The sequence below is a fragment of the Akebia trifoliata genome, chromosome 8 (assembly GCF_017979445.1).
Source record: "Akebia trifoliata isolate Shusen 1 chromosome 8, ASM1797944v1, whole genome shotgun sequence".
Taxonomy (NCBI): domain Eukaryota; kingdom Viridiplantae; phylum Streptophyta; class Magnoliopsida; order Ranunculales; family Lardizabalaceae; genus Akebia; species Akebia trifoliata.
Genome location: NC_141382.1, coordinates 46,668,585 through 46,687,245, shown reverse-complemented (window position 1 = coordinate 46,687,245; position 18,661 = coordinate 46,668,585). Strand labels below are relative to the sequence as shown.

The following is an 18,661-nucleotide window of genomic DNA, read 5'->3' as shown; positions in this document are numbered from 1 at the left end:
TTTAATGATTCATGAACTAATGGATCAAAATGAATAACTCACACACCAAATTAAATGGAACAAATGATGTCACTTCATTAATCAACTTCTACCATCAAGTTTATTGCCTGTCTGATTATGTTTCGTTGTTCTCTTTCCTTTGCTAGGAGGTTTGTCTCTGTATAAGGAATACAATAATCCTTGAAGAGAGTCGTCCAATGTTCATTCATTATCTAGAGAATGAACTTACACACCAAGTAGTCTATCTATTATTTCCTTCAAATACACGTACCTATCAGTTTATATTTCTTTGAACAACTATAGATGTTTTCCTTTCACAATCCATATGTTTAGGGATTGTGCCAATTCAGTTATGCTTTTGGAAGAAAATTTATAATGGTTTTTGTGATAATGTCCTTATTTGATTTTTCAGTGTTCATTTGATGGAGTGTGGTTTTTGTTCTAGTAATCTATCATTCACTTGATATTTTTGTTTTAGGGGCAGTTGCATGTCCATTTGCCTTATTCTATTTAAAAAACATGTGTAGACGACACACATGCAGATAGACATTGCTTCTATTTAAAAAACATGTGTAGACAACACACATGCAGATGGACATTGCACATGGCACACAACGGGGAATGGTTAGTCCATGACCTCAATTTGAATAGTAATACGTCAACCAAATGAGCTATTGAAATGGTCTAAGTCCCATAAAAGTATAACTAATACATACATTTTATATAACTACCCAAGTTTTAAACCCATATTTATGAATGGGAATCCATATCAAACTCGGCATTATTTAACATTGAATCCGAATTATATCAGCACTATTAATGCACTAAATTTCATCGAACTAGGGATGTGTTGGTGTATTTCTAGTTTTTATTTTTTATGGATTTGTCTTTCTAATTATAGCCTAATTAATGGTTTAAACTTAAAAGGACATAGTCCTGAAATGGATAATAATAATAATCGAAGTCAAATTGAAAAGCCAATGTGAGAATTCAGGGTAACAATAGATCTCCATATTTCTCTATATGGGATCAATACTAAAATCAGTTGAATCATGGATGGACCACCGATTTGGTTTTTCTGAGATTTGTGTTGCATTTGATATGTAGTTCTAAGAGTCCCAAATAGGAAATCCTGTGCTCTTGTAGTTGTTCTTGATGATTGTGACTGAAGCAAACAAAAAAAAACCATTAGGGGTAAAAAAAGGTACAAATTCAACTGAACAGAGAAAGCAGACTGACTGATGTTGTTTTTAGATTGTTTCTTCTATTATTAGACTTATATATGACCTTATAGTTTACATAACTGAAAAGTTGACTCTGGTTTCAAGAAGAGAACCTCACTGACTGGAATCTGGTACTAATAATAGAGATATACAGATGGTTTTGGTTGTGAAGTTAGGTGGAACCAACAGCTCTTGAACATCTGTCAAATACCAAACCCAACAAAGTAAAATAGAGAAACAGTGTCTTGGATCAATGTCGGTTCCAAACTTCCAGTTGTTTGTCAATGTCTTAGCCAGACTTGGACACCCATTTACATCTCCAGTTGTGGGCTTATGGACCACCTCTACCAAAGGAAGGTGATCAACCTAAGATACCAATGCTGTTGGGACACGTGTCAGAAGATGAAGGGAGATAGTTATATTATCCACAACACATGTAGTTGGGAGCAGGTGGTATGAAGTGGTTGCTACTTATTAATATCACGGAATTGTTAATTATTGCAACTAGCAACACCAATAATAGAGTTGCTAGTTATGACATAGGTAGAAATTATATAATTTATTTATATCTTGTATGGTGGGTGCTGGGGGTGGGGAGTTTTTCGGATCTAATTAATATTATTTTTGGATGTCGTAGTACGTCAACACTTGGTCATTTATAACCCATTTTTTAACAAAGAGAAAATATCTTAGGGGGGAAGTCTAGATTGGCTATAAAAAAATTAGACATTTCGAAATAGTCCCATATTGTTTATCCTTGGGATACGTGGAGTAATAAAGGGTGTGTTTGATTGTAGAAAAATCGGGAGGGAAAATCATTCATCATCTACTTGCTGATTGAGGTCCATAACAACCTCCTTGCTTAAAACGGATTGGGTTCAGGTTGGATGCGAGTATATCCAAATTTTTTTATTTGGTTTTAGATCTGGATCCTACTAGTTAAAATCATATTCGAATCATTTGGCTTTCACTAAACTTGAAACCTATATCTGGTTCCGATCCAACCAAATTAATTGATTCGAGTCGGTTGGTTAATTTCGAATCATTTAAGGTTTCTTCGATAAATAACAAAAATCTTTAAAGGTAAGGTGACTTAAATTCAAGACCTCATCCTTTTTGGGAGGATGTTTTGGCCATTGAGCCTAACATTTGTTAGATCAGCATCCAACTTAGGTCAAGGGACAGCAATCCATATACGAACCACTTTTTAATTCGTATATAATTAAAGGAATCAAATATGCTAAAATTGGATTCAAATAAAATTTGACTCATTTTAAGCCCTACCCCCCTCCCCCTTTTCACGCCCACCAATAATGATCATCATGTCTTGATCTCCAATTGAAGTGTGAGTTGATTACATACAATAATTATCTAGAGCTCTTAAATCTTAACTATTATGATGAGAGGAGGAAGAGAAGAAGTGGTTCGACACCAAAATTTGTGTGATCGTAAATGTCTCTAATTTTATATTTAAATTTAATATAATCAAGTCATTTTTGTAAAATACCAGAAATTGCAATCGATGACCGAAATAGGTTACCAAAGCATCATTTTTTTTATTATGTAATATTCATAAATTCTCTAATCAATATGTTAAATTACAAATAAGTCGTTTTAATACAAGGGCCTTTCCACATGCCAACTTCTAGTTGAGTAATAATGTTTCTCAATTAAGAGGGTTGCTCAGAAAATGCATTAATGTCCAACAACCCTTATTTATACTGTCTTAAGAAAAATGGTCATGGAAAAATGAATATATATTGGTACAATAATGCTGAAGTGATCTCAGCCTCCAACCTCACATCGCACTTCTTGATGTGAATGTTTATGAGAACTGTTTGAGTGTTCCAATAGAAAAATATCAACATGAAGATTGATTTTTAGAATAGTTTTATAACTCGTCGAGTCAACTTTAAATTGGATTTCGAGGTTGTTCAACTCAAAATTTGACAAAACCAACTTGTCAAGTCAACTTGGCAAATAATCAAATCAATTTGGTCCAGTTATCTAAAAAATGCACCCTGTCAGATAAGAAACTCGACCAAGTTATTTAGCTACATATAATTTTTTTTTTTTGTGGAGAACAAAAATTAAGTATTTTATTTATTTTAAAAGTTTAAAATTTAATTTTTGTATTTAATATATCTCTATTTGACTCAATCAACTTGACTTGACTTGCCTTGCCTCGATAATCATCTGAATCGAGTAAAGTTTTAAATTTTGTAACTTCGGTTTTTGATTTCGAGGGTAAAATCATGAGAGAATAAGTAGTGGGAGTTCGTAGGTTGTGAGTTTGATACCTAGTATGAGCAGTATTTCCTTGAGGTCAACTGCAAGGGTGCACCTTCAGTTGCCTGGTGTGAATGATGTGTGGGCAATGCACATGCCTGGGGGAGGGACCCATATGCCTTGGCTCGGGCCCTGGCTCTTTCGGCCCCCCTAGTTGGACGTAAGTTCGGACATCCTGTCATAAAATAAAAATAAATGTCCTACTAGGATTCATGTAATAATCATTAATAAAGTTCATTTCTTCACAATTGGATTAGATCGGGTGCATCTTGGATTGGATCCTTATTAGATTCCAAAATATCACACCAAACTCTATCCGATGATAGGGGTATCATGTCGAAATCAAATTTTATCCAATCCAATAAATATGATATATATTTAAAAAAAATGGGCACGCTTCGATCCCAAAATCTCATAAATATTTTTGGTCTGACTTCCCAAAGTGAGAACTCAAAAGCAGATCCAGGCCATTCCGGCTCTCGGTTTGGGAATCAAAAGCTGAGTGCCTACCAAAAATGCCTTTTTTATAAACTCCAAAAAGTACTTTTGATGGACGGAAAGCTAAAAGCAGCTACCAAAATACTTTTCGAAGTGCAACTTGAACTGAAATTAACTAGAGAACATAAGAATCATGTGCTAGTGGAACCAAAAGCAACTAGACAACTTTCTTACGTTTTTCTTTCCTTCCAATTAATTAGTTCAGAGTAAGCTCCTTTAGAACCCCAAGCATTTAATAATGGGTTTTGTTAACATGTGCCCTAAGGGCACACCTTAAGCTGCACACCTTGAAAATAAATATTTAAGAGTATTTTTTATTAAAAAAAATCTTTTTTAAGGATATTTTTGATAGGAAATTCAATTTTCAAAGTGTATTTAATACAGCTTAACGCGTGCCCTTAAGGCACATATTAACAAAACCCTTTAAGAATAGCAAGGTTACAAAGCCTTGACCGGCTATGTAGAGAAGCTATATACAATCATAATTCTGAACACTAATTCCGAGGAATTTGAATCCAATAAAAGGAAAATCCTGGGGAGACTTTGGCAGTGTTTGTTTGCGTTATTTTTCAACGTTTATTGTTGAAAAAAATTTAATTAAACATTTTTTGTCAAAATAACGCGTTTGTTTACTCTATATTTTCAGCGCTTATTGCTGAAAATAAGTGAAAAAAATTCAGCACTATTTTGATATTGAAAAAAAATACTGAATCGGTAAGCACTTCGCTTTTTTTCGACACGGACAAGTATGTCCTTATTCTTAAAAGGATATTACCTCTTATATCCCATGAATAAGTATATAAGCATCCCACAAATTAATAAACCCACACCATGGTTAAATTATTTTGTCTTGTATGAGTTAAAAGTTTTGGAATGAGTTGATTTTTGGTGAGGATGATCTCCTCAGTAGTATATAAGCACCCCACAAATTAATAAACCCACACCATGACTAAATTATTTTGTCTTATATGGGTTAAAATTTTTGGAATAAGTTGATTTTTGATGAGGATGATCTCTACAATGAGGAGATCATCCTCACCAAAAATTAGCCCATCCTGAAACTTCTAACCCTATCAAAACAAGTTCAAGAACCTTAAATCATCCTTTTTTTTTTTGAAAACTATTTTTGACAAGTTAAAAGTTTCAAAATAGAATGATTTTTTATGAGGATGATCTCTAGACCATATAAATCATTCTCACTAAAAATTTGGTCATTCCAAAAATTTTAATCCATATAAAACAAAAAAAATTGGCGATGGTGTGGGTTACCCTTATTAATTCATAGGGTGCTTTTATAATTACACATCCTTCATTTTCATCAAAAATTATTCATCCAAAATTAAGTTCTTTTAATGTTGATTTCAAATTTTGGTGACTTGTATGACATTATTATTTTTAATTTGAAATTTGTACGCTTTTATAAATAAAAATTATTATTTATAAATTCAATATTTGAGTATTATTTATTATTTAATAATGAATTGTATTTTAATTTTATAGAAAATAATATATTTTATTATGTTTGATAAGAAATAGGCATTTGAAACATGCAAACAATGTATAATATGATTGTAAAAGTAACAAAGACAATTTACCAGCTTCAGCAATGCGTAACAAACATGATTCAGCATCTAAACAAACCACTTTTTTAGCACTTAAATTCAGCGCTTAAAAGTTTCAGTGCTTAATGTTATTCAGCACTTATTTTTTTCAGTTTAACAAACAGCATCTTTGTTTGTCACTATGATTATCACTGTGTTGATGTGATAGCCATAGACGTGCTGCCATGAGATCCGAGTAAAAAGCATATATGGTTATGTGCACACCTCCATGTCAGAAATGTGAGAATCGCATTGATTCCCAATGTTATCCGAGTGGATTAAATAATGAGTAAGCGAGGATCTGTGCAACATAGTATGTGGTCCAAATTACGTCGCTCTCTCAGTATAAGTGAAGCAAAACATTGGTACAAGAAATGAGGGGTGATGGCCACTACATAAAGTCGTTAGATTTCAATCTTCTATCTATTTTCCCCTACCACAGACAAATTACCGATCAAGTTTACTGATAATACAGGAACTAAACATAGGCAAGGGAACTCAAGGATTGATCATGATGGGCAAAGAGTGCCGTGTAAGTTCTAATTAAGGTTTAAAATCTTGTCTTGAAGCAACATCTTGGTCTAGTTTTACGTTAAGCAATTCGATTGGGTACGTTTCACCATGTTTTGTCGGCAACTTGAATCTGCAGTTTGTAAGGACCATCACACTCAACTCCATTACTAAATGAGAAGATCAAGTTCACGGTTGCCAAAAGACGTAAGCAGACGAGCTCAAAAGTAAAATGAACCAGTCCTAGCAAGCAAGAAATTTCATTTAACACCACCAACCATGCTTAGGAACATATCTTGATAGTGGAGGGATCAGCTATTCCTTGATCCTTTATGAAAATTGCGCTTGGCTTGCCACCGATTAATCCTTCTGTAGAAGATAAAATTGAATTAGTCATACAGATAGAGCACTGTTCCATTGAATCACAGACTCAACTCCATTGTTTACTAACATAAAACTAAATGTGGAATTTATAAATGTCAAATGTATGAAGGAAATACCATTAAATTTGACATAATTCTTCATATGGGACCAATTTATTCGTTGTGAAATTATAGAAGAACATCAGCTTTTCTCCCTCTCAATGGCTCAAGTGCATGCTCAATTAAATGATAAAAACAATGTGAAACCTTGGAAGAATCTACAGTAACCAACATATAGAAGTGGGAGGAAGGCCATTTGTGATTTTCTAGAAGATTAGAGCCCTTTTAAGTCAAATTTGATGGATCTGATATGTAAAAGGAGTCGTGCACAGAAACATAGATGCTTCTCACTCGTATCTAGATGAAAAACAGCCATGGTTCTATACACACATCCACATCAGCAATGTGTGAAACAATGTCAATTTCAATGTCACTTCAGCATTTTGATCTGGTCATTTTTTACCAAAGAAATCTCCTACATGGCTACATTGGACTTATCAAATGGTAACTGCTAATTATATTGGGCCCTAGTCCTTGTAGCTAGGGTAGACCTAAGAATCACTTTTTTTTGTTCTTTTTTTTGAAAAAAACGTTAGATAAAACATGTAGTTGGGTTTCCATTTTGATTGAATTTGCAAAAACCCAAGTTCATGATAGTTCAGGATACAATCACCTCCTTCACTTATTTCTTCTAGATTTTCAAAAGTTGGAAAGAAAGAAACATGTTAATAGTATATAAAACATGTCAATTTTTTGTCAAAAAGATTCCCAGTCATGGAGCACATAAAATGGTGGGTCTCAACACAGCTACATTTGCGGCGAAAAATACTAAATAGTAAGGAAAGCATCTTTGCATAATTTTCTACCTAAAACAATAACTTCCTACCTAAAACAATATCTTCAAAATTTAAGCCATAAATAGATATAGATATGGAACAAAAAAAATACATAGATATCACCATAGTATCCCAAAAATTCGTGGTCAGCTGAATGCCTCTTATTCCTCCATTTAGTTCTATCAAAGGCCACGTTGTTTTTTTTAATTCATGCATTCATATCCCATCTGCTATTACAACGACATGCTAAAAGTATAAACCTTAGTGAAGGGCACTTACTATTTGATTTCCTCCATGATAACACTTACTTTGACACTAATCTTGACTACCTTCTACTTTGGAGGATTCCCCCTTAAGGGATCTGTCATGACATTAATGGTTCAGTGAAAAATAATTTTGTTTGTATTTTGATAGAGACAATGAAAGCAGATATAAATTCACTCTCAATAACAAAAGATTTGACTTTCAACAAAGTGGAATGAAGGAACGTAATTCGTTTAGCTCTGAAAGTAAAATCTTCTTTATTTTTCTTACATGACCAAAGCTCAAATCTTAAAGTTACTTGTGCCAAGATCAAATCTAGAACAAATAAAATATCTCATGAACTCAAATTAAAATAAGATAGAACAAAAGTTGGGAAGTAACCATAAGATTTCTCCAATCCCATTGGCTTTCATAATTCATACTTAAAAGAAGTTTAAGTAAATAACCTATAACATTTAACCCTTTGATCCGAGATGAACAATTTCAACGAAATTTAAATACTAAAGCAGCATAATTAACTCAAGTGAATTCTATTAAACAAAGATTCAATATGAACTTGCAATCCAAATAAACCATCTAGAAATTTGGGTCTTGAGCAAAATATCGTAAAGGTCGGAATGTGATTGGATGGAGCTGCAATTAGAATTATAACAGAAGATGAAGGGTCGCTGCGACGAGGGAGAGATTACCAAAGCATTTCGAGCTGCCATTAGAATAGCTTATATTTCCTGACCCAAAGTTGCAACACTGTCAATGTGTGTTTTTGTGCGTGTGTGTGTGTGTGTGAGAGAGAGAGAGAGAGAGAGAGAGAGAGAGTTTTGCACCCCTATCCACCCCAATCCATTAATCAATAAGAGAAATTTAGAAAGCAAAACTCAACCACAAACCCAAATTGTGTGCGTGAGAGAGAGAGAGAGAGTTTTGCACCCCAATCCATCAATCAAGAAGAGATATTTAGAAAGCTAAACTCAACCACAAACCCAAATTCCCCAAAAGATCTCTTCACTAGTAGACAAAATCACAAGATCAGATAAATATGAAAGAGACCGATTCCTTAATTGAAAATTGAAATATCCAAAAAAAGTCGTATTTCCCCTAATCCCCCTCACGTTATACTTGTGTCATAAGCGAACAGGCTCTCCCTCTCTTTCTCTCCCGTCTCAAGCCCCTCTGAACCCATCTCCACAAACCCTATTTAACAAACTCAATTCTCATAATCCCAATCAACAACAATTCAATTCGATGGCTCTCATAGCAGCATCACCCAATACAAGATTTCATCCTTCTTCACCCATCATCCATCCAATTCGGACACCGAAACAGAATTCCATCTCTTCCAATCCCAGAGTTTTTTCTTCAATTTCTCTCAATCCAATGAAGCAAAACATGAAGACCCACTTCAACTCTTTCACTTTCACCCACCTTAGAAGCATCAAGAAGAGATGGGTCACAGTCCTTGCCTCTTCTGGATCAGCAGCGGCGGAGAATTATCGAAAAATTCTGTTATCGGATGTCGCTGTGAACCCAAAGAGGAGAGTTTATTGGGGAAGAAAATGGAATTTTCATGATATAGCCACGGCATCGATCGTGCTAGCGATGCATATCTTATGCCTGTTTGCGCCTTTCGCCTTCAATTGGCCTGCATTTTGGGTGGCGGTGTCGCTCTACATTATTACTGGACTCTTTGGGATTACTCTGTCCTTCCATCGGAATCTTTCGCATCGAAGCTTCAGGCTTCCTAAATGGCTTGAGTACTTCTTCGCTTATTGCGGGGTTCAAGCAGCTCAGGTGAAAGATTCTAGATAGTTTTGTTAGTTATTAAATTACCCTTTTGTGAGAAGTTTGTGTTTTGTGGGTGGTGATGGTGCAGGGCAATCCAATCGATTGGGTTAGTACTCACAGGTATCATCACCAGTTCGTCGATTCCGATCGAGATCCTCATAGCCCCATTGAAGGATTTTGGTACAGCCATACGAGTTGGCTCTTTGATACCAATTCTATTGTTGAAAGGGTATGACAAATTCTGTCTTTCTTCTCTCTCCTTCCCTCTCTGATGATGCTTGTGCTTATGTTGATAAACTTATATGCAGTGTGGAGAACCCAATAATGTTGGGGATTTACAGAAGCAGCCCTTCTATAGGTTTCTTCGAAGAACTTACATTGTTCATCCAATTGCACTTGGGGTTCTGTTATATGGGTTGGGAGGATTTCCCTTTCTTGTATGGGGCATGGTAAGAGTGCTTCACTACATTTTATCTCTTTCTTTTTTCTTTTTCTTTTTTAACAGCTAGTTTTGCTCTTTTAACAATGATACTAGTGTTTCAGAGAAGAGGAGATATAAATGGTTTTTAGTTTTTACAGTTCTCTTGACAGTTATAACTGGTATTAATGTTTCAGAGAAAAGGAGATATAAGATGGTGTCTACCAGTTATACCACCAATTCAAAGTTTCTTACCCTTCAATTGGTGGGCCACCTCTTATATGAGGTATGGCTCTGAAATTGTACCAATCAAGTTGTCAAATTGGTGTTTCTTTCCTATGGTGAGTGTGCAAGAGGCAATCCACTGAAACAAATATATGCATTGGGGGTGAAAGCACCATCTTGTATTTTCTCTCTGGATGGGATGAAGAGCTTTTCTTTATTTTCACTATTATATAGTTTTTGTGGATCTCTTTGAAGATTGATGATTGGTGGAGAATAAAAAAAACCACCATTTGGTGGATCCCACTTTGGAGATCAGTTGTGCTAAAAGTAGGTCCATTCAGTGCTAGAATTCTTAAATTGGGTAATTTATAGCCTTAGATATATCCTTAAAAGGGACCCATTAAACTGTATGGCCTTATCAACTACACCATGTGTGCAGTGTAGGGTGGAGGGATATTTGAATTTTGAAGGAATCTGCCTACCAAGAGATCTTGACATACATTTTACTTGTTTTAACCTTGTCATGGACATGTTGCTAATGCAGGCTGTGAGGATTGTATGGGTATACCACATAACTTGGCTAGTAAACTCAGCTTGTCACGTTTGGGGACACCAGGCATGGAACACGGGAGATTTATCAAGGAACAATTGGTACCGAGATGTTGGCATTTATAAATTAATCTCAATAACAATTCCCATGGCGTTCTTATTTTCAATATGTGAATTTTTTCAATTTGTTCAGGTGGGTGGCATTGCTTGCATTTGGAGAGGGTTGGCACAACAACCACCATGCGTTTGAGTTCTCAGCTCGACATGGGCTAGAGTGGTGGCAACTTGACATGACCTGGTACATCGTTAGGCTACTTCAAGTAATAGGGTTGGCAACGGATGTGAAGGTACCATCTGAGATTCAGAAGGAAAGGGTGTCCATCAGCAACAAAAATATGACAATACAAGACTAATCTTTCCATACATCTCAAATATATATATCAAGAGATATTCTGTGGCGGCCCAAACCTTTATCTCCATGAGTTTGTCAAAGCTCTTACTATTAAAAATGAACCTTTTTTTTTTTTTTTTTCAAGAAATGTAGCTCAGATCAACTTAGGAGCCATATATATATATATACAAATTCTTTCATCTTTCGATCAATGATTGTAACCCAGAGTGGTGTTCAACCTTGTTTGTTATAAATATCTTTTAACGGAATACAAGCATTTAGACATAATTGAATTGGTTATGGCTGTGATAAAGATGACTTATGGTACTCAATTGGCCAAAGTCATTAACAAGTTCCGTACTTCATGGTTGTTCCAACAATTACATCATACTCTGTAAGAGTGGGATCATAGCTAAGGATTATAGGGCATTAAAAGACAATGGATCTTAGTTTCTAGATCTGATATGGTGCTCAATGGGTCAAGTTCTTTGAGTGGTCTCTCTTGGAGGGTGAGGCTTTTAAGTAAAAGGCCATGGTGAAGGAAGTTGAACCATCTTCACAACTCACTATGTAATTTGGTTGCTTAAGGATTTATGCAAGGAAGTTGGAAGATGGACACCATTTTGATCCAGTAAAGCCCTGTTTGAGTAGGCGCAAGACTTGATGGCAAAATTCAAGACAGAAGATATTTTTGTGATTGTGATTGTGATTGTGAATTGTTTTCGGGATTGAGATTAATGTCGTGAGATACGTTCACACATTAATATTTTGACCTCTGAAGAGGAGCATATTCATTAATACTTAACAAAAAACCAAGCAAGAGAGCTCTTCTAAATCTCCATCAGCTAGAATACATTTTAATTTTTAATTTGATTCCTTATTTATTGAGTCAAATAGGCAACAAAGATTGGACAGTGTAATGTCCAACGGTAAGAAGTCAATCATCATTGAAACCTTACTCCAAAGATTAGCGATCACGTAAACAAATAATATTCTTCCTTTCAATTCTATCCAGACCACTCCTAAAGTTTGTTCATATCTGCTTTCATTTTCTCAATCCACATTTTTTTCAGGCTTTTCGTTCGCTTTTCAAGAAACTTCCACTTACATAATCCAATCATTTGGAGCACAAAAGTAAAGGTGAATTATTGACATTGTGAGATTCCTTTATGAAAGTATGTTCTTTTTTAATACTCACACACAAGTATCCTTAACAAAAAGATGATCTTTCATTTTGAAAGACTTTGTTGGGCATCTTGCAAGCAACAAGTTAAGATTTTGTTTGCAAGTGAGAATCGCAAGGTGAAATTTTTTGTTCTAATGGAAACTCACCACTATTAAGGTCCATGTGCCTAACTCAACCTCAAAATCATGGTTATAAGGTGAGGGTTGCCTTCTCCTTATATACCGCACAGATTAGGCTCCCACAAGCGATGTGAGACTGTCATTCTAACAGCCATGAGAGGCAACCACCCTTGCTGCATTGTGATATTAGGATCTTATCATCACTCTTGTTTTAACATTGTAGGAGACATCAGATCATACTCACATCTCTGGGTCCGGACTTTACATGGTGGTAAGCATAGCTAGGCATGGTTTATGGTTATGGTATCGAATATCGACACTCAACGATTTTAAACAAACTTAGTTAATTTGCACCTTAAAAAATAATAAAATAATAAAATACTTAAACGAATTAATCCATTGTTTTTAGGAGGGTTTCTTTTTAAATATTTTTATTTAAACGTCATCGGATGTCATGATTTAAGTAGATATCTACTTAGTCGTATCGTGTGGGTGCTAATGGATAAACGTCATCGAAATGTCACAATTTAATTAGATATTTCCAAGTATTGATGGTTGCCTTGAATTTGGCTTCATCTATATTCTATAACATGGCTTGATGTTTGACCTGTTTTCATCCCAATTATAAGTTTATATATATATATCCTACCATCATTTTCAATCCCCCATGTCCAAGAACACATGTGAAGTTGAAGATTCTATTACTTATCACCACGTCACTCCAAGTTGCAATACAACCGGCTCCATATAAAAGACATCCACCAACCCAAATATTCATAAGAGGATGGAGACTCATTCAATTACAGAAAATAAGAGAATCTATGAATAAATGTGAGATTTGATTGTTTAAAGAAATTGGACCCTTGAGATCTCTGTTAAGCACCGAAAGCTCTTTATCAGATATCACATTAGTGTCTAAGGACTGAGTAGTACGGATCTTGAGGTATGCATATTAACTATGACAAATTGATCAAATTATATGGCTAGAACTAACCAGTCAAATTGAATTTTAATACATAAATCCAGAGTCCCAAAATGTAAAGCAAACAATATAAAAAATTAATCTCATTCGACATATCCCAACTTTCAATAGAAGATTTTTATGGAATAAGAATCGGCGATTGCAACATTGATTGCTTGTTGACAATATTCAAGAAAATGCTTTTTTTGGGATTTAAAAGCGCTTCCAAAAGCTACTGAGCATTTGGCGAAAAGACAACTTTCATGCACATTTTGGTCATTAACTTAGAATCTTTTTTCAAAAAACATTGAAGGGTTATTTCGACCATGAACTTAAAAATCATGTTTATCAAAAAAAAAAAAAAAATTTCTACTTTCGAATTTTACAAAAATCCAAAAGTCAAGTGCCTACAAACACAAATTTTTAAGCAAATTCTTTTTTCAGGGACAAACCAATAAACTTCCTCAGAAGCAACGTGAAAGGATATCTTAGGGCTCATTTTGAGGAATCACCCCTAGATTTTGTCGATAATACTAATAGGGATGTAATGTAAGAGTCATGGCACATCAAACTCGAATGATATGGAATCTGAAGGAAAGATTTGTTCAACACAAGACTAAATAAACATCATCATCGAATAACTAAAATTGATCAAGTAAAATATTTCCTAGAGTTGTAGTAAGTAAATTAAATCTATCAATATCGAAGACAAATGGGTATTGGTAATACATGCAAATCTTGCCAGAAACTGCATCCAATGGAGGAAATTGAATGCTTACTGTTGCAAGTATCGAATGAGAAAAAAAAATCTCCTAACCCTATAAAATTATATAATCACGATGTCTAAAACAGAAGCAGCACTGCAGCACATGTAATAATCACGATTGAGATGGGCAGAGCTCGCACATCCTGTAATGTCCATGACAAAGAAGGTAAAAAAAAAGAATCATGTTAACAAGGGCCGAGTATAAACTTAAAAATGCAAGGGTCTAGACAAGAGAGTTGCTCTTAACAAAAACAAAAATCATGATAATGACAGATACCACCATCATCAACCATTTAATTGTTACTATATATATCATCCTCGAGATAACTATCATTGGAATATGTATTGTTGAGATACGCATAAAGTCTCAACCATTAGATTTTGTATTTACATGGTCAAGATCTTGTGTCATTGCTTGAGTCAATGGAACCCCATGATTACACGGTCTTTGGATTTTTTTTTACCATTATTATTTATGGAATCATGAACATGTATATTCATAATTTCAGTAACTTTTACCTGTAAAAAAGTATAATTTAATAACTTGTTTTATCCATCTTTGAGCTTTCGTAAATTTGTAAATCTTGACCTAAAATATATGAACAGTGTCTGCTACTTATAATGAAGATACAACAAATACCCCTTATAATCTCGGTCATAAATAAAACATCTTATTTTGATGTATTGTAAGCATATTAGCATATTCATCCAAGCTCACACGTACATAGTACATCTCTAATGAGTAGATGTAGTATATCATAGTTTGGTCATTTAAGCAAAGTGTTTACATGTTAATGTGCATGTAGTTAATGTGACATTGTTATTGTCCTGTCCAGATAGAGTATAGTTCTATTTGGGTGTCAAGCTCTCATATACTTACGCTAAGTGTAGTGGAATCATGATTACTTGGTATTTTTAATCCATTATTAAGCCCTTCCAATATAATCTAAAAAAAGTAGGTTCTTACAAGATACGAAGAGTCCACTAACACACCATAGGATTTACTTTAATTAGGTTCCTTGCACTTACGACTTCTCTGGATAAATAATGTAGTCAAAATTTTAGTTCCCTTCTCATTTCCCATCAAAATTTCCAAAAAAATTGAAAATTATGACCAAGAAAAACATCCCAACTGCCAAACCATGAGAATATGTGAATCTTAATATTAAAAAAATAAAAAATGAAAGAGGTGTGTAGGAGATCCATACCTTCAAAGACAGAGGCAATGAAGAAGAGAAGGAAGGCTGTTCACTAACAAGAGGCTGATCATTAAAACCAATATCATATGAGATGGTGCCGTCGGCTTTGAACAGTCCAAAGTTCCTTTCAGAGGTTGGCCCGGGCTTCAAATTCTCATTAAACAATGCAAAAACATATGCCCTCACCGCAATCTTCGGCTTTAATGGGGTACCTTTATCTATGGCAAGACGTTTACGCAGATTAGTATTGTAAGTCCTCGCATTCTGAATAGTGGCCACTCCTTCATTTTCATCTCCACGAGAAGCCCAACCCGTCTCTGAAACTATTACTTCCATCTTTCCAAACCCCGCAGATTGCAAAGCAGAGTAAGACGCATCAACTTGAGCATCGAACATATTATCATAGTGGAGTTTAGTATTGCCATCAATAATCCCGGGGTTAGATTGGAAGAGAGCATAGTTAAGATCAATATGGGTGGGATCGCTCAAGTAGGCTAGAAAAGGGTAGATGTTGATGAAAAAAGGAGAACCAACATCTGAAAAGAATTGTAAGAGTTGCTTCATGTGTGGAACAACACTCTCCTTAAAAGTACATGCAGATGGTGGGTATGAATTAGCAAAAACAGCCTGTGAATGTGCTGTCGAGATCTGAATCAAATCAGTCAAATGAAGCTTGTTTATAGCATTGTAAATGTTCTTGACCGAACCCACTAGAGCATCCGCAAGTGCTGGGTCATTACCACCCAAAACCTCGTTCCCAACGGTAATTCCCCGGATATGTGTATCGGGAAGGAACGGCTGCACATTTTCTTTCACCCAATTCATGGCATTATCCTCACTGGCGCTCATGTCTTTAAGGAGCCCATTGTGGACATTGACCACTATTTCGAGCCCAGTCCCTGCAAATGCTTTGAGTACACTATGATCAGCATCGTAGATCCGAACGTGCTTTATATTTGCTTCTTTGAGAATTGCCACAACTCTATCCGGTGGAGGGATGTTATCAGCAATCCTTCCATAATTTATTCCGTAGGTGCCCGTGAATGCATGAACTATAACAGTAGCTGCATTAAAACAAACAAACACACCTCCATTAACCATTGTTATAAGGAGAAACTGTGACAATGAAGATTGTAAATTTATAGATGAAACATGAAATTTAAACTCAAGATTCGTACTAAACCATATAAAGGTTGCTCATTGTTTCAACTTTTAAGTAGAACCAAATAATTGCAAGGCCATACATGTACATATTAGATAATATATAACAGAGGAGAAAAGAAAATTAGAACAAAAGGTTGAAGAACTCCACAGCTAGAAGCATAACAGATTGATCTAATTTCATATTCTATTGAAATTCGAAGAAAATGAATTAAAATTATCCAAATTCTTTAAACACACAAGAGTAAATCTTCCTATGAGTAAATACAAAACCAGCCCAAATCAAAACAAGCAAGAGAATTCTCCAACCCTTAATCAAATCCCAAAAATTTTATAATAAAAAATAAAAAAAATAAAAATGAATCTTTCACTAAATCTTTGAAGACTGAGATTGCAAAATGTTCAAAATCCAATTGCAAAGTTATAAACAGACTGAACCAACATATATACCGATAATCTTCCTAAAATATTGCAACAGTGCCTGTTCAAATCGCCATTTTTGTGCCCAAAAAAAAAAGATTCTTTTTCCCTCTCTTAGTAAATCTTATCTTGGTGAGGAAATTGCAATCCAAATTCCAAACAAGCCCTTCAAACAACAACAAAAAAAACAAATGGGTATCACACCATGCAAAAAAAGATCCAAAAAGCACCAAAACTAGTGAGTGTGTGTTTTGGTAACACTTCTGAAGTCGAGGTGGTCCACCTTTAAAATTCAGACTTTAGAAGCTGTATTGCCGTTTGTTTCAATTCAAATTTCAGAATTAAGAACCAAAATTTAGAAGTTTTGATTCAACGATGAAAATTCCTAAAATACCCTCCTCAAAACACTGATTTCTATCATTTATCCCTTCTTTATACAAATCCTAAAACCCTTATTTCTAACTTTTCTACCTCTCCTTCCTCTACACAATGAACAAAATTATTTCTAAAATACCCTCCTCAAAACACTATTATTTTTAATTTTTCAAATATGAATTCAATTTGAAAACAATATTTTTGGAGTGTTTAATTTATTAGAAATCAAAATTAAATGTGGGAAGAGTTTCATTATGCATAACAAGTTATGTTCTTCGATTAACAATTCATTAAAATTATAAAAAGGGTAATATTGTCAAAATGACCATTATATTCTAAAATTCTGAACCTTTAAAAATGACAAACAACCAACTTTTCCATAGCCAGATTTAAGAAAACAGAAATTAGACTTCAGACTTCAGAAGTGTTACCAAACATACAGTTCAAAAAAGACGACCACCCAAAAGACCGAAAAAAAGAAGTTGAGAAAACAAAGCAAAGTAGAAAAACCATAATCATACCATGAAAAGATGCGACGAAGAAGCCAATAAGAAACCAGGAGAATATAAAAGAAACTCCCATTGCTTTGTTGGGAAAGAAGAAGAAGAAGAAGAAAAAGAAGAAAGATGGGTGGATCTCAATTATGGATTAGGTCCTTCGAATCAAGACCCTTTATTACTCTTTCAAAAGGGAATATTTTTCTGCTCTCCATCCACTCATTCTTCTTTCTCTCTCCCTATCTCCAATTTCAGATTTTTCGAGCTTTATGTCTTCTTCTTCTTTTTTAAATAGAAGATACTTTGATGTAGCTTTCATGGAGATTGGGAAGTCGTATATGAAGACGAAGAAGAAGAAAGAGACTGCGCAACAGTGTCGCAAGCTTTGCTGCCAGTGGAAGCAGCCGGGATTGACTAAATTAAGGGCGGGCGTGGTGTGTAAATGTTATAAGGGATTTAATTGGGTGGTCGTTTTTCTAGGATTCTTCGACTACCTTTTCAATCTTCAATTCGTCATCGATGGCTCTTGGACTTCGATCAATCGAAGCATGCGTTACACTGGACACTAGATAGAGAAGTTTTAAAACATTAAAATTTAAATTTAAATTTAATTCAATCCTATTAAGATGCGGAAATTTTCTGGAGTGGCGGAATTTTTTTTTATTATTGCCGCCTCCTGGGCTGACGTGGACAGTATACGACATTAGTTAACGTCGGTCTCCAAAATGATATTTATTATTGACTAATAATGATAAATTGACGACAAAGCAGCTGACGTGATAAGGGCATAAAACCGTTGATCTTTTCCTGTGTATCCCGAAGAAAAAGATCTACGATTTTATAGTCTTACCACTCTGCAAACAAAGAATGTTTTGCCGCATTAATTTATCACGATTCTTGTAATTTATAAAAGATTAATGATAAATTGATGTGTTAAAACTAGGCGGCGTATATGCAATTGACATGGAA

The 18,661-nt window shown here is 34.7% G+C and overlaps 2 protein-coding genes across 3 annotated transcripts; one reads left to right on the top strand and one right to left on the bottom strand.

Moving 5' to 3' along the window:
* The first annotated feature begins 8,614 nt into the window (after positions 1–8,614).
* On the top strand, positions 8,615–11,190 carry LOC147397250 (palmitoyl-monogalactosyldiacylglycerol delta-7 desaturase, chloroplastic-like). 2 transcript variants are annotated; one of them, XR_015181197.1, is made up of 6 exons: positions 8,615–9,431; positions 9,514–9,654; positions 9,734–9,874; positions 10,041–10,129; positions 10,613–10,719; positions 10,811–10,853. XR_015181197.1 is itself a non-coding variant. In XM_086452780.1 (5 exons), exons 1-5 carry the CDS (start codon positions 8,886–8,888, stop codon positions 11,028–11,030), a joined length of 1,155 nt encoding a protein of 384 aa, XP_086308906.1. In that variant the 5' UTR covers positions 8,649–8,885; the 3' UTR covers positions 11,031–11,190. The 2 variants fall into 2 exon arrangements, 1 of the variants encoding a protein (XP_086308906.1); XM_086452780.1 differs by lacking the exon at positions 10,041–10,129 and having other exon boundaries at positions 8,649–9,431; positions 10,811–11,190.
* Positions 11,191–13,895: 2,705 nt separating this feature from the next.
* On the bottom strand, positions 13,896–18,255 carry LOC147397249 (glucan endo-1,3-beta-glucosidase 11-like). Its single transcript, XM_086452779.1, has 3 exons — positions 17,717–18,255; positions 15,249–16,303; positions 13,896–14,183 (listed from the first exon to the last, which is right to left on the bottom strand). Exons 1-3 carry the CDS (start codon positions 17,775–17,777, stop codon positions 14,118–14,120), a joined length of 1,182 nt encoding a protein of 393 aa, XP_086308905.1. The 5' UTR covers positions 17,778–18,255; the 3' UTR covers positions 13,896–14,117.
* Between the last annotated feature and the right edge of the window lie 406 nt (positions 18,256–18,661).

Coding starts and splice junctions, on each gene's coding strand:
- LOC147397250 (XM_086452780.1), top strand. CDS start 8,886: ATGGCTCTCATAGCAGCATCACCCAATACAAGATTTCATCCTTCTTCA. Junction 9,655..9,733: donor CCAATTCTATTGTTGAAAGG/GTATGACAAATT, acceptor ACTTATATGCAG/TGTGGAGAACCCAATAATGT. Junction 10,720..10,810: donor GATTTATCAAGGAACAATTG/GTACCGAGATGT, acceptor CAATTTGTTCAG/GTGGGTGGCATTGCTTGCAT.
- LOC147397249 (XM_086452779.1), bottom strand. CDS start 17,777: ATGGGAGTTTCTTTTATATTCTCCTGGTTTCTTATTGGCTTCTTCGTC. Junction 16,304..17,716: donor CTTCGTCGCATCTTTTCATG/GTATGATTATGG, acceptor GTTTTAATGCAG/CTACTGTTATAGTTCATGCA. Junction 14,184..15,248: donor CATTGCCTCTGTCTTTGAAG/GTATGGATCTCC, acceptor TGGACATTACAG/GATGTGCGAGCTCTGCCCAT.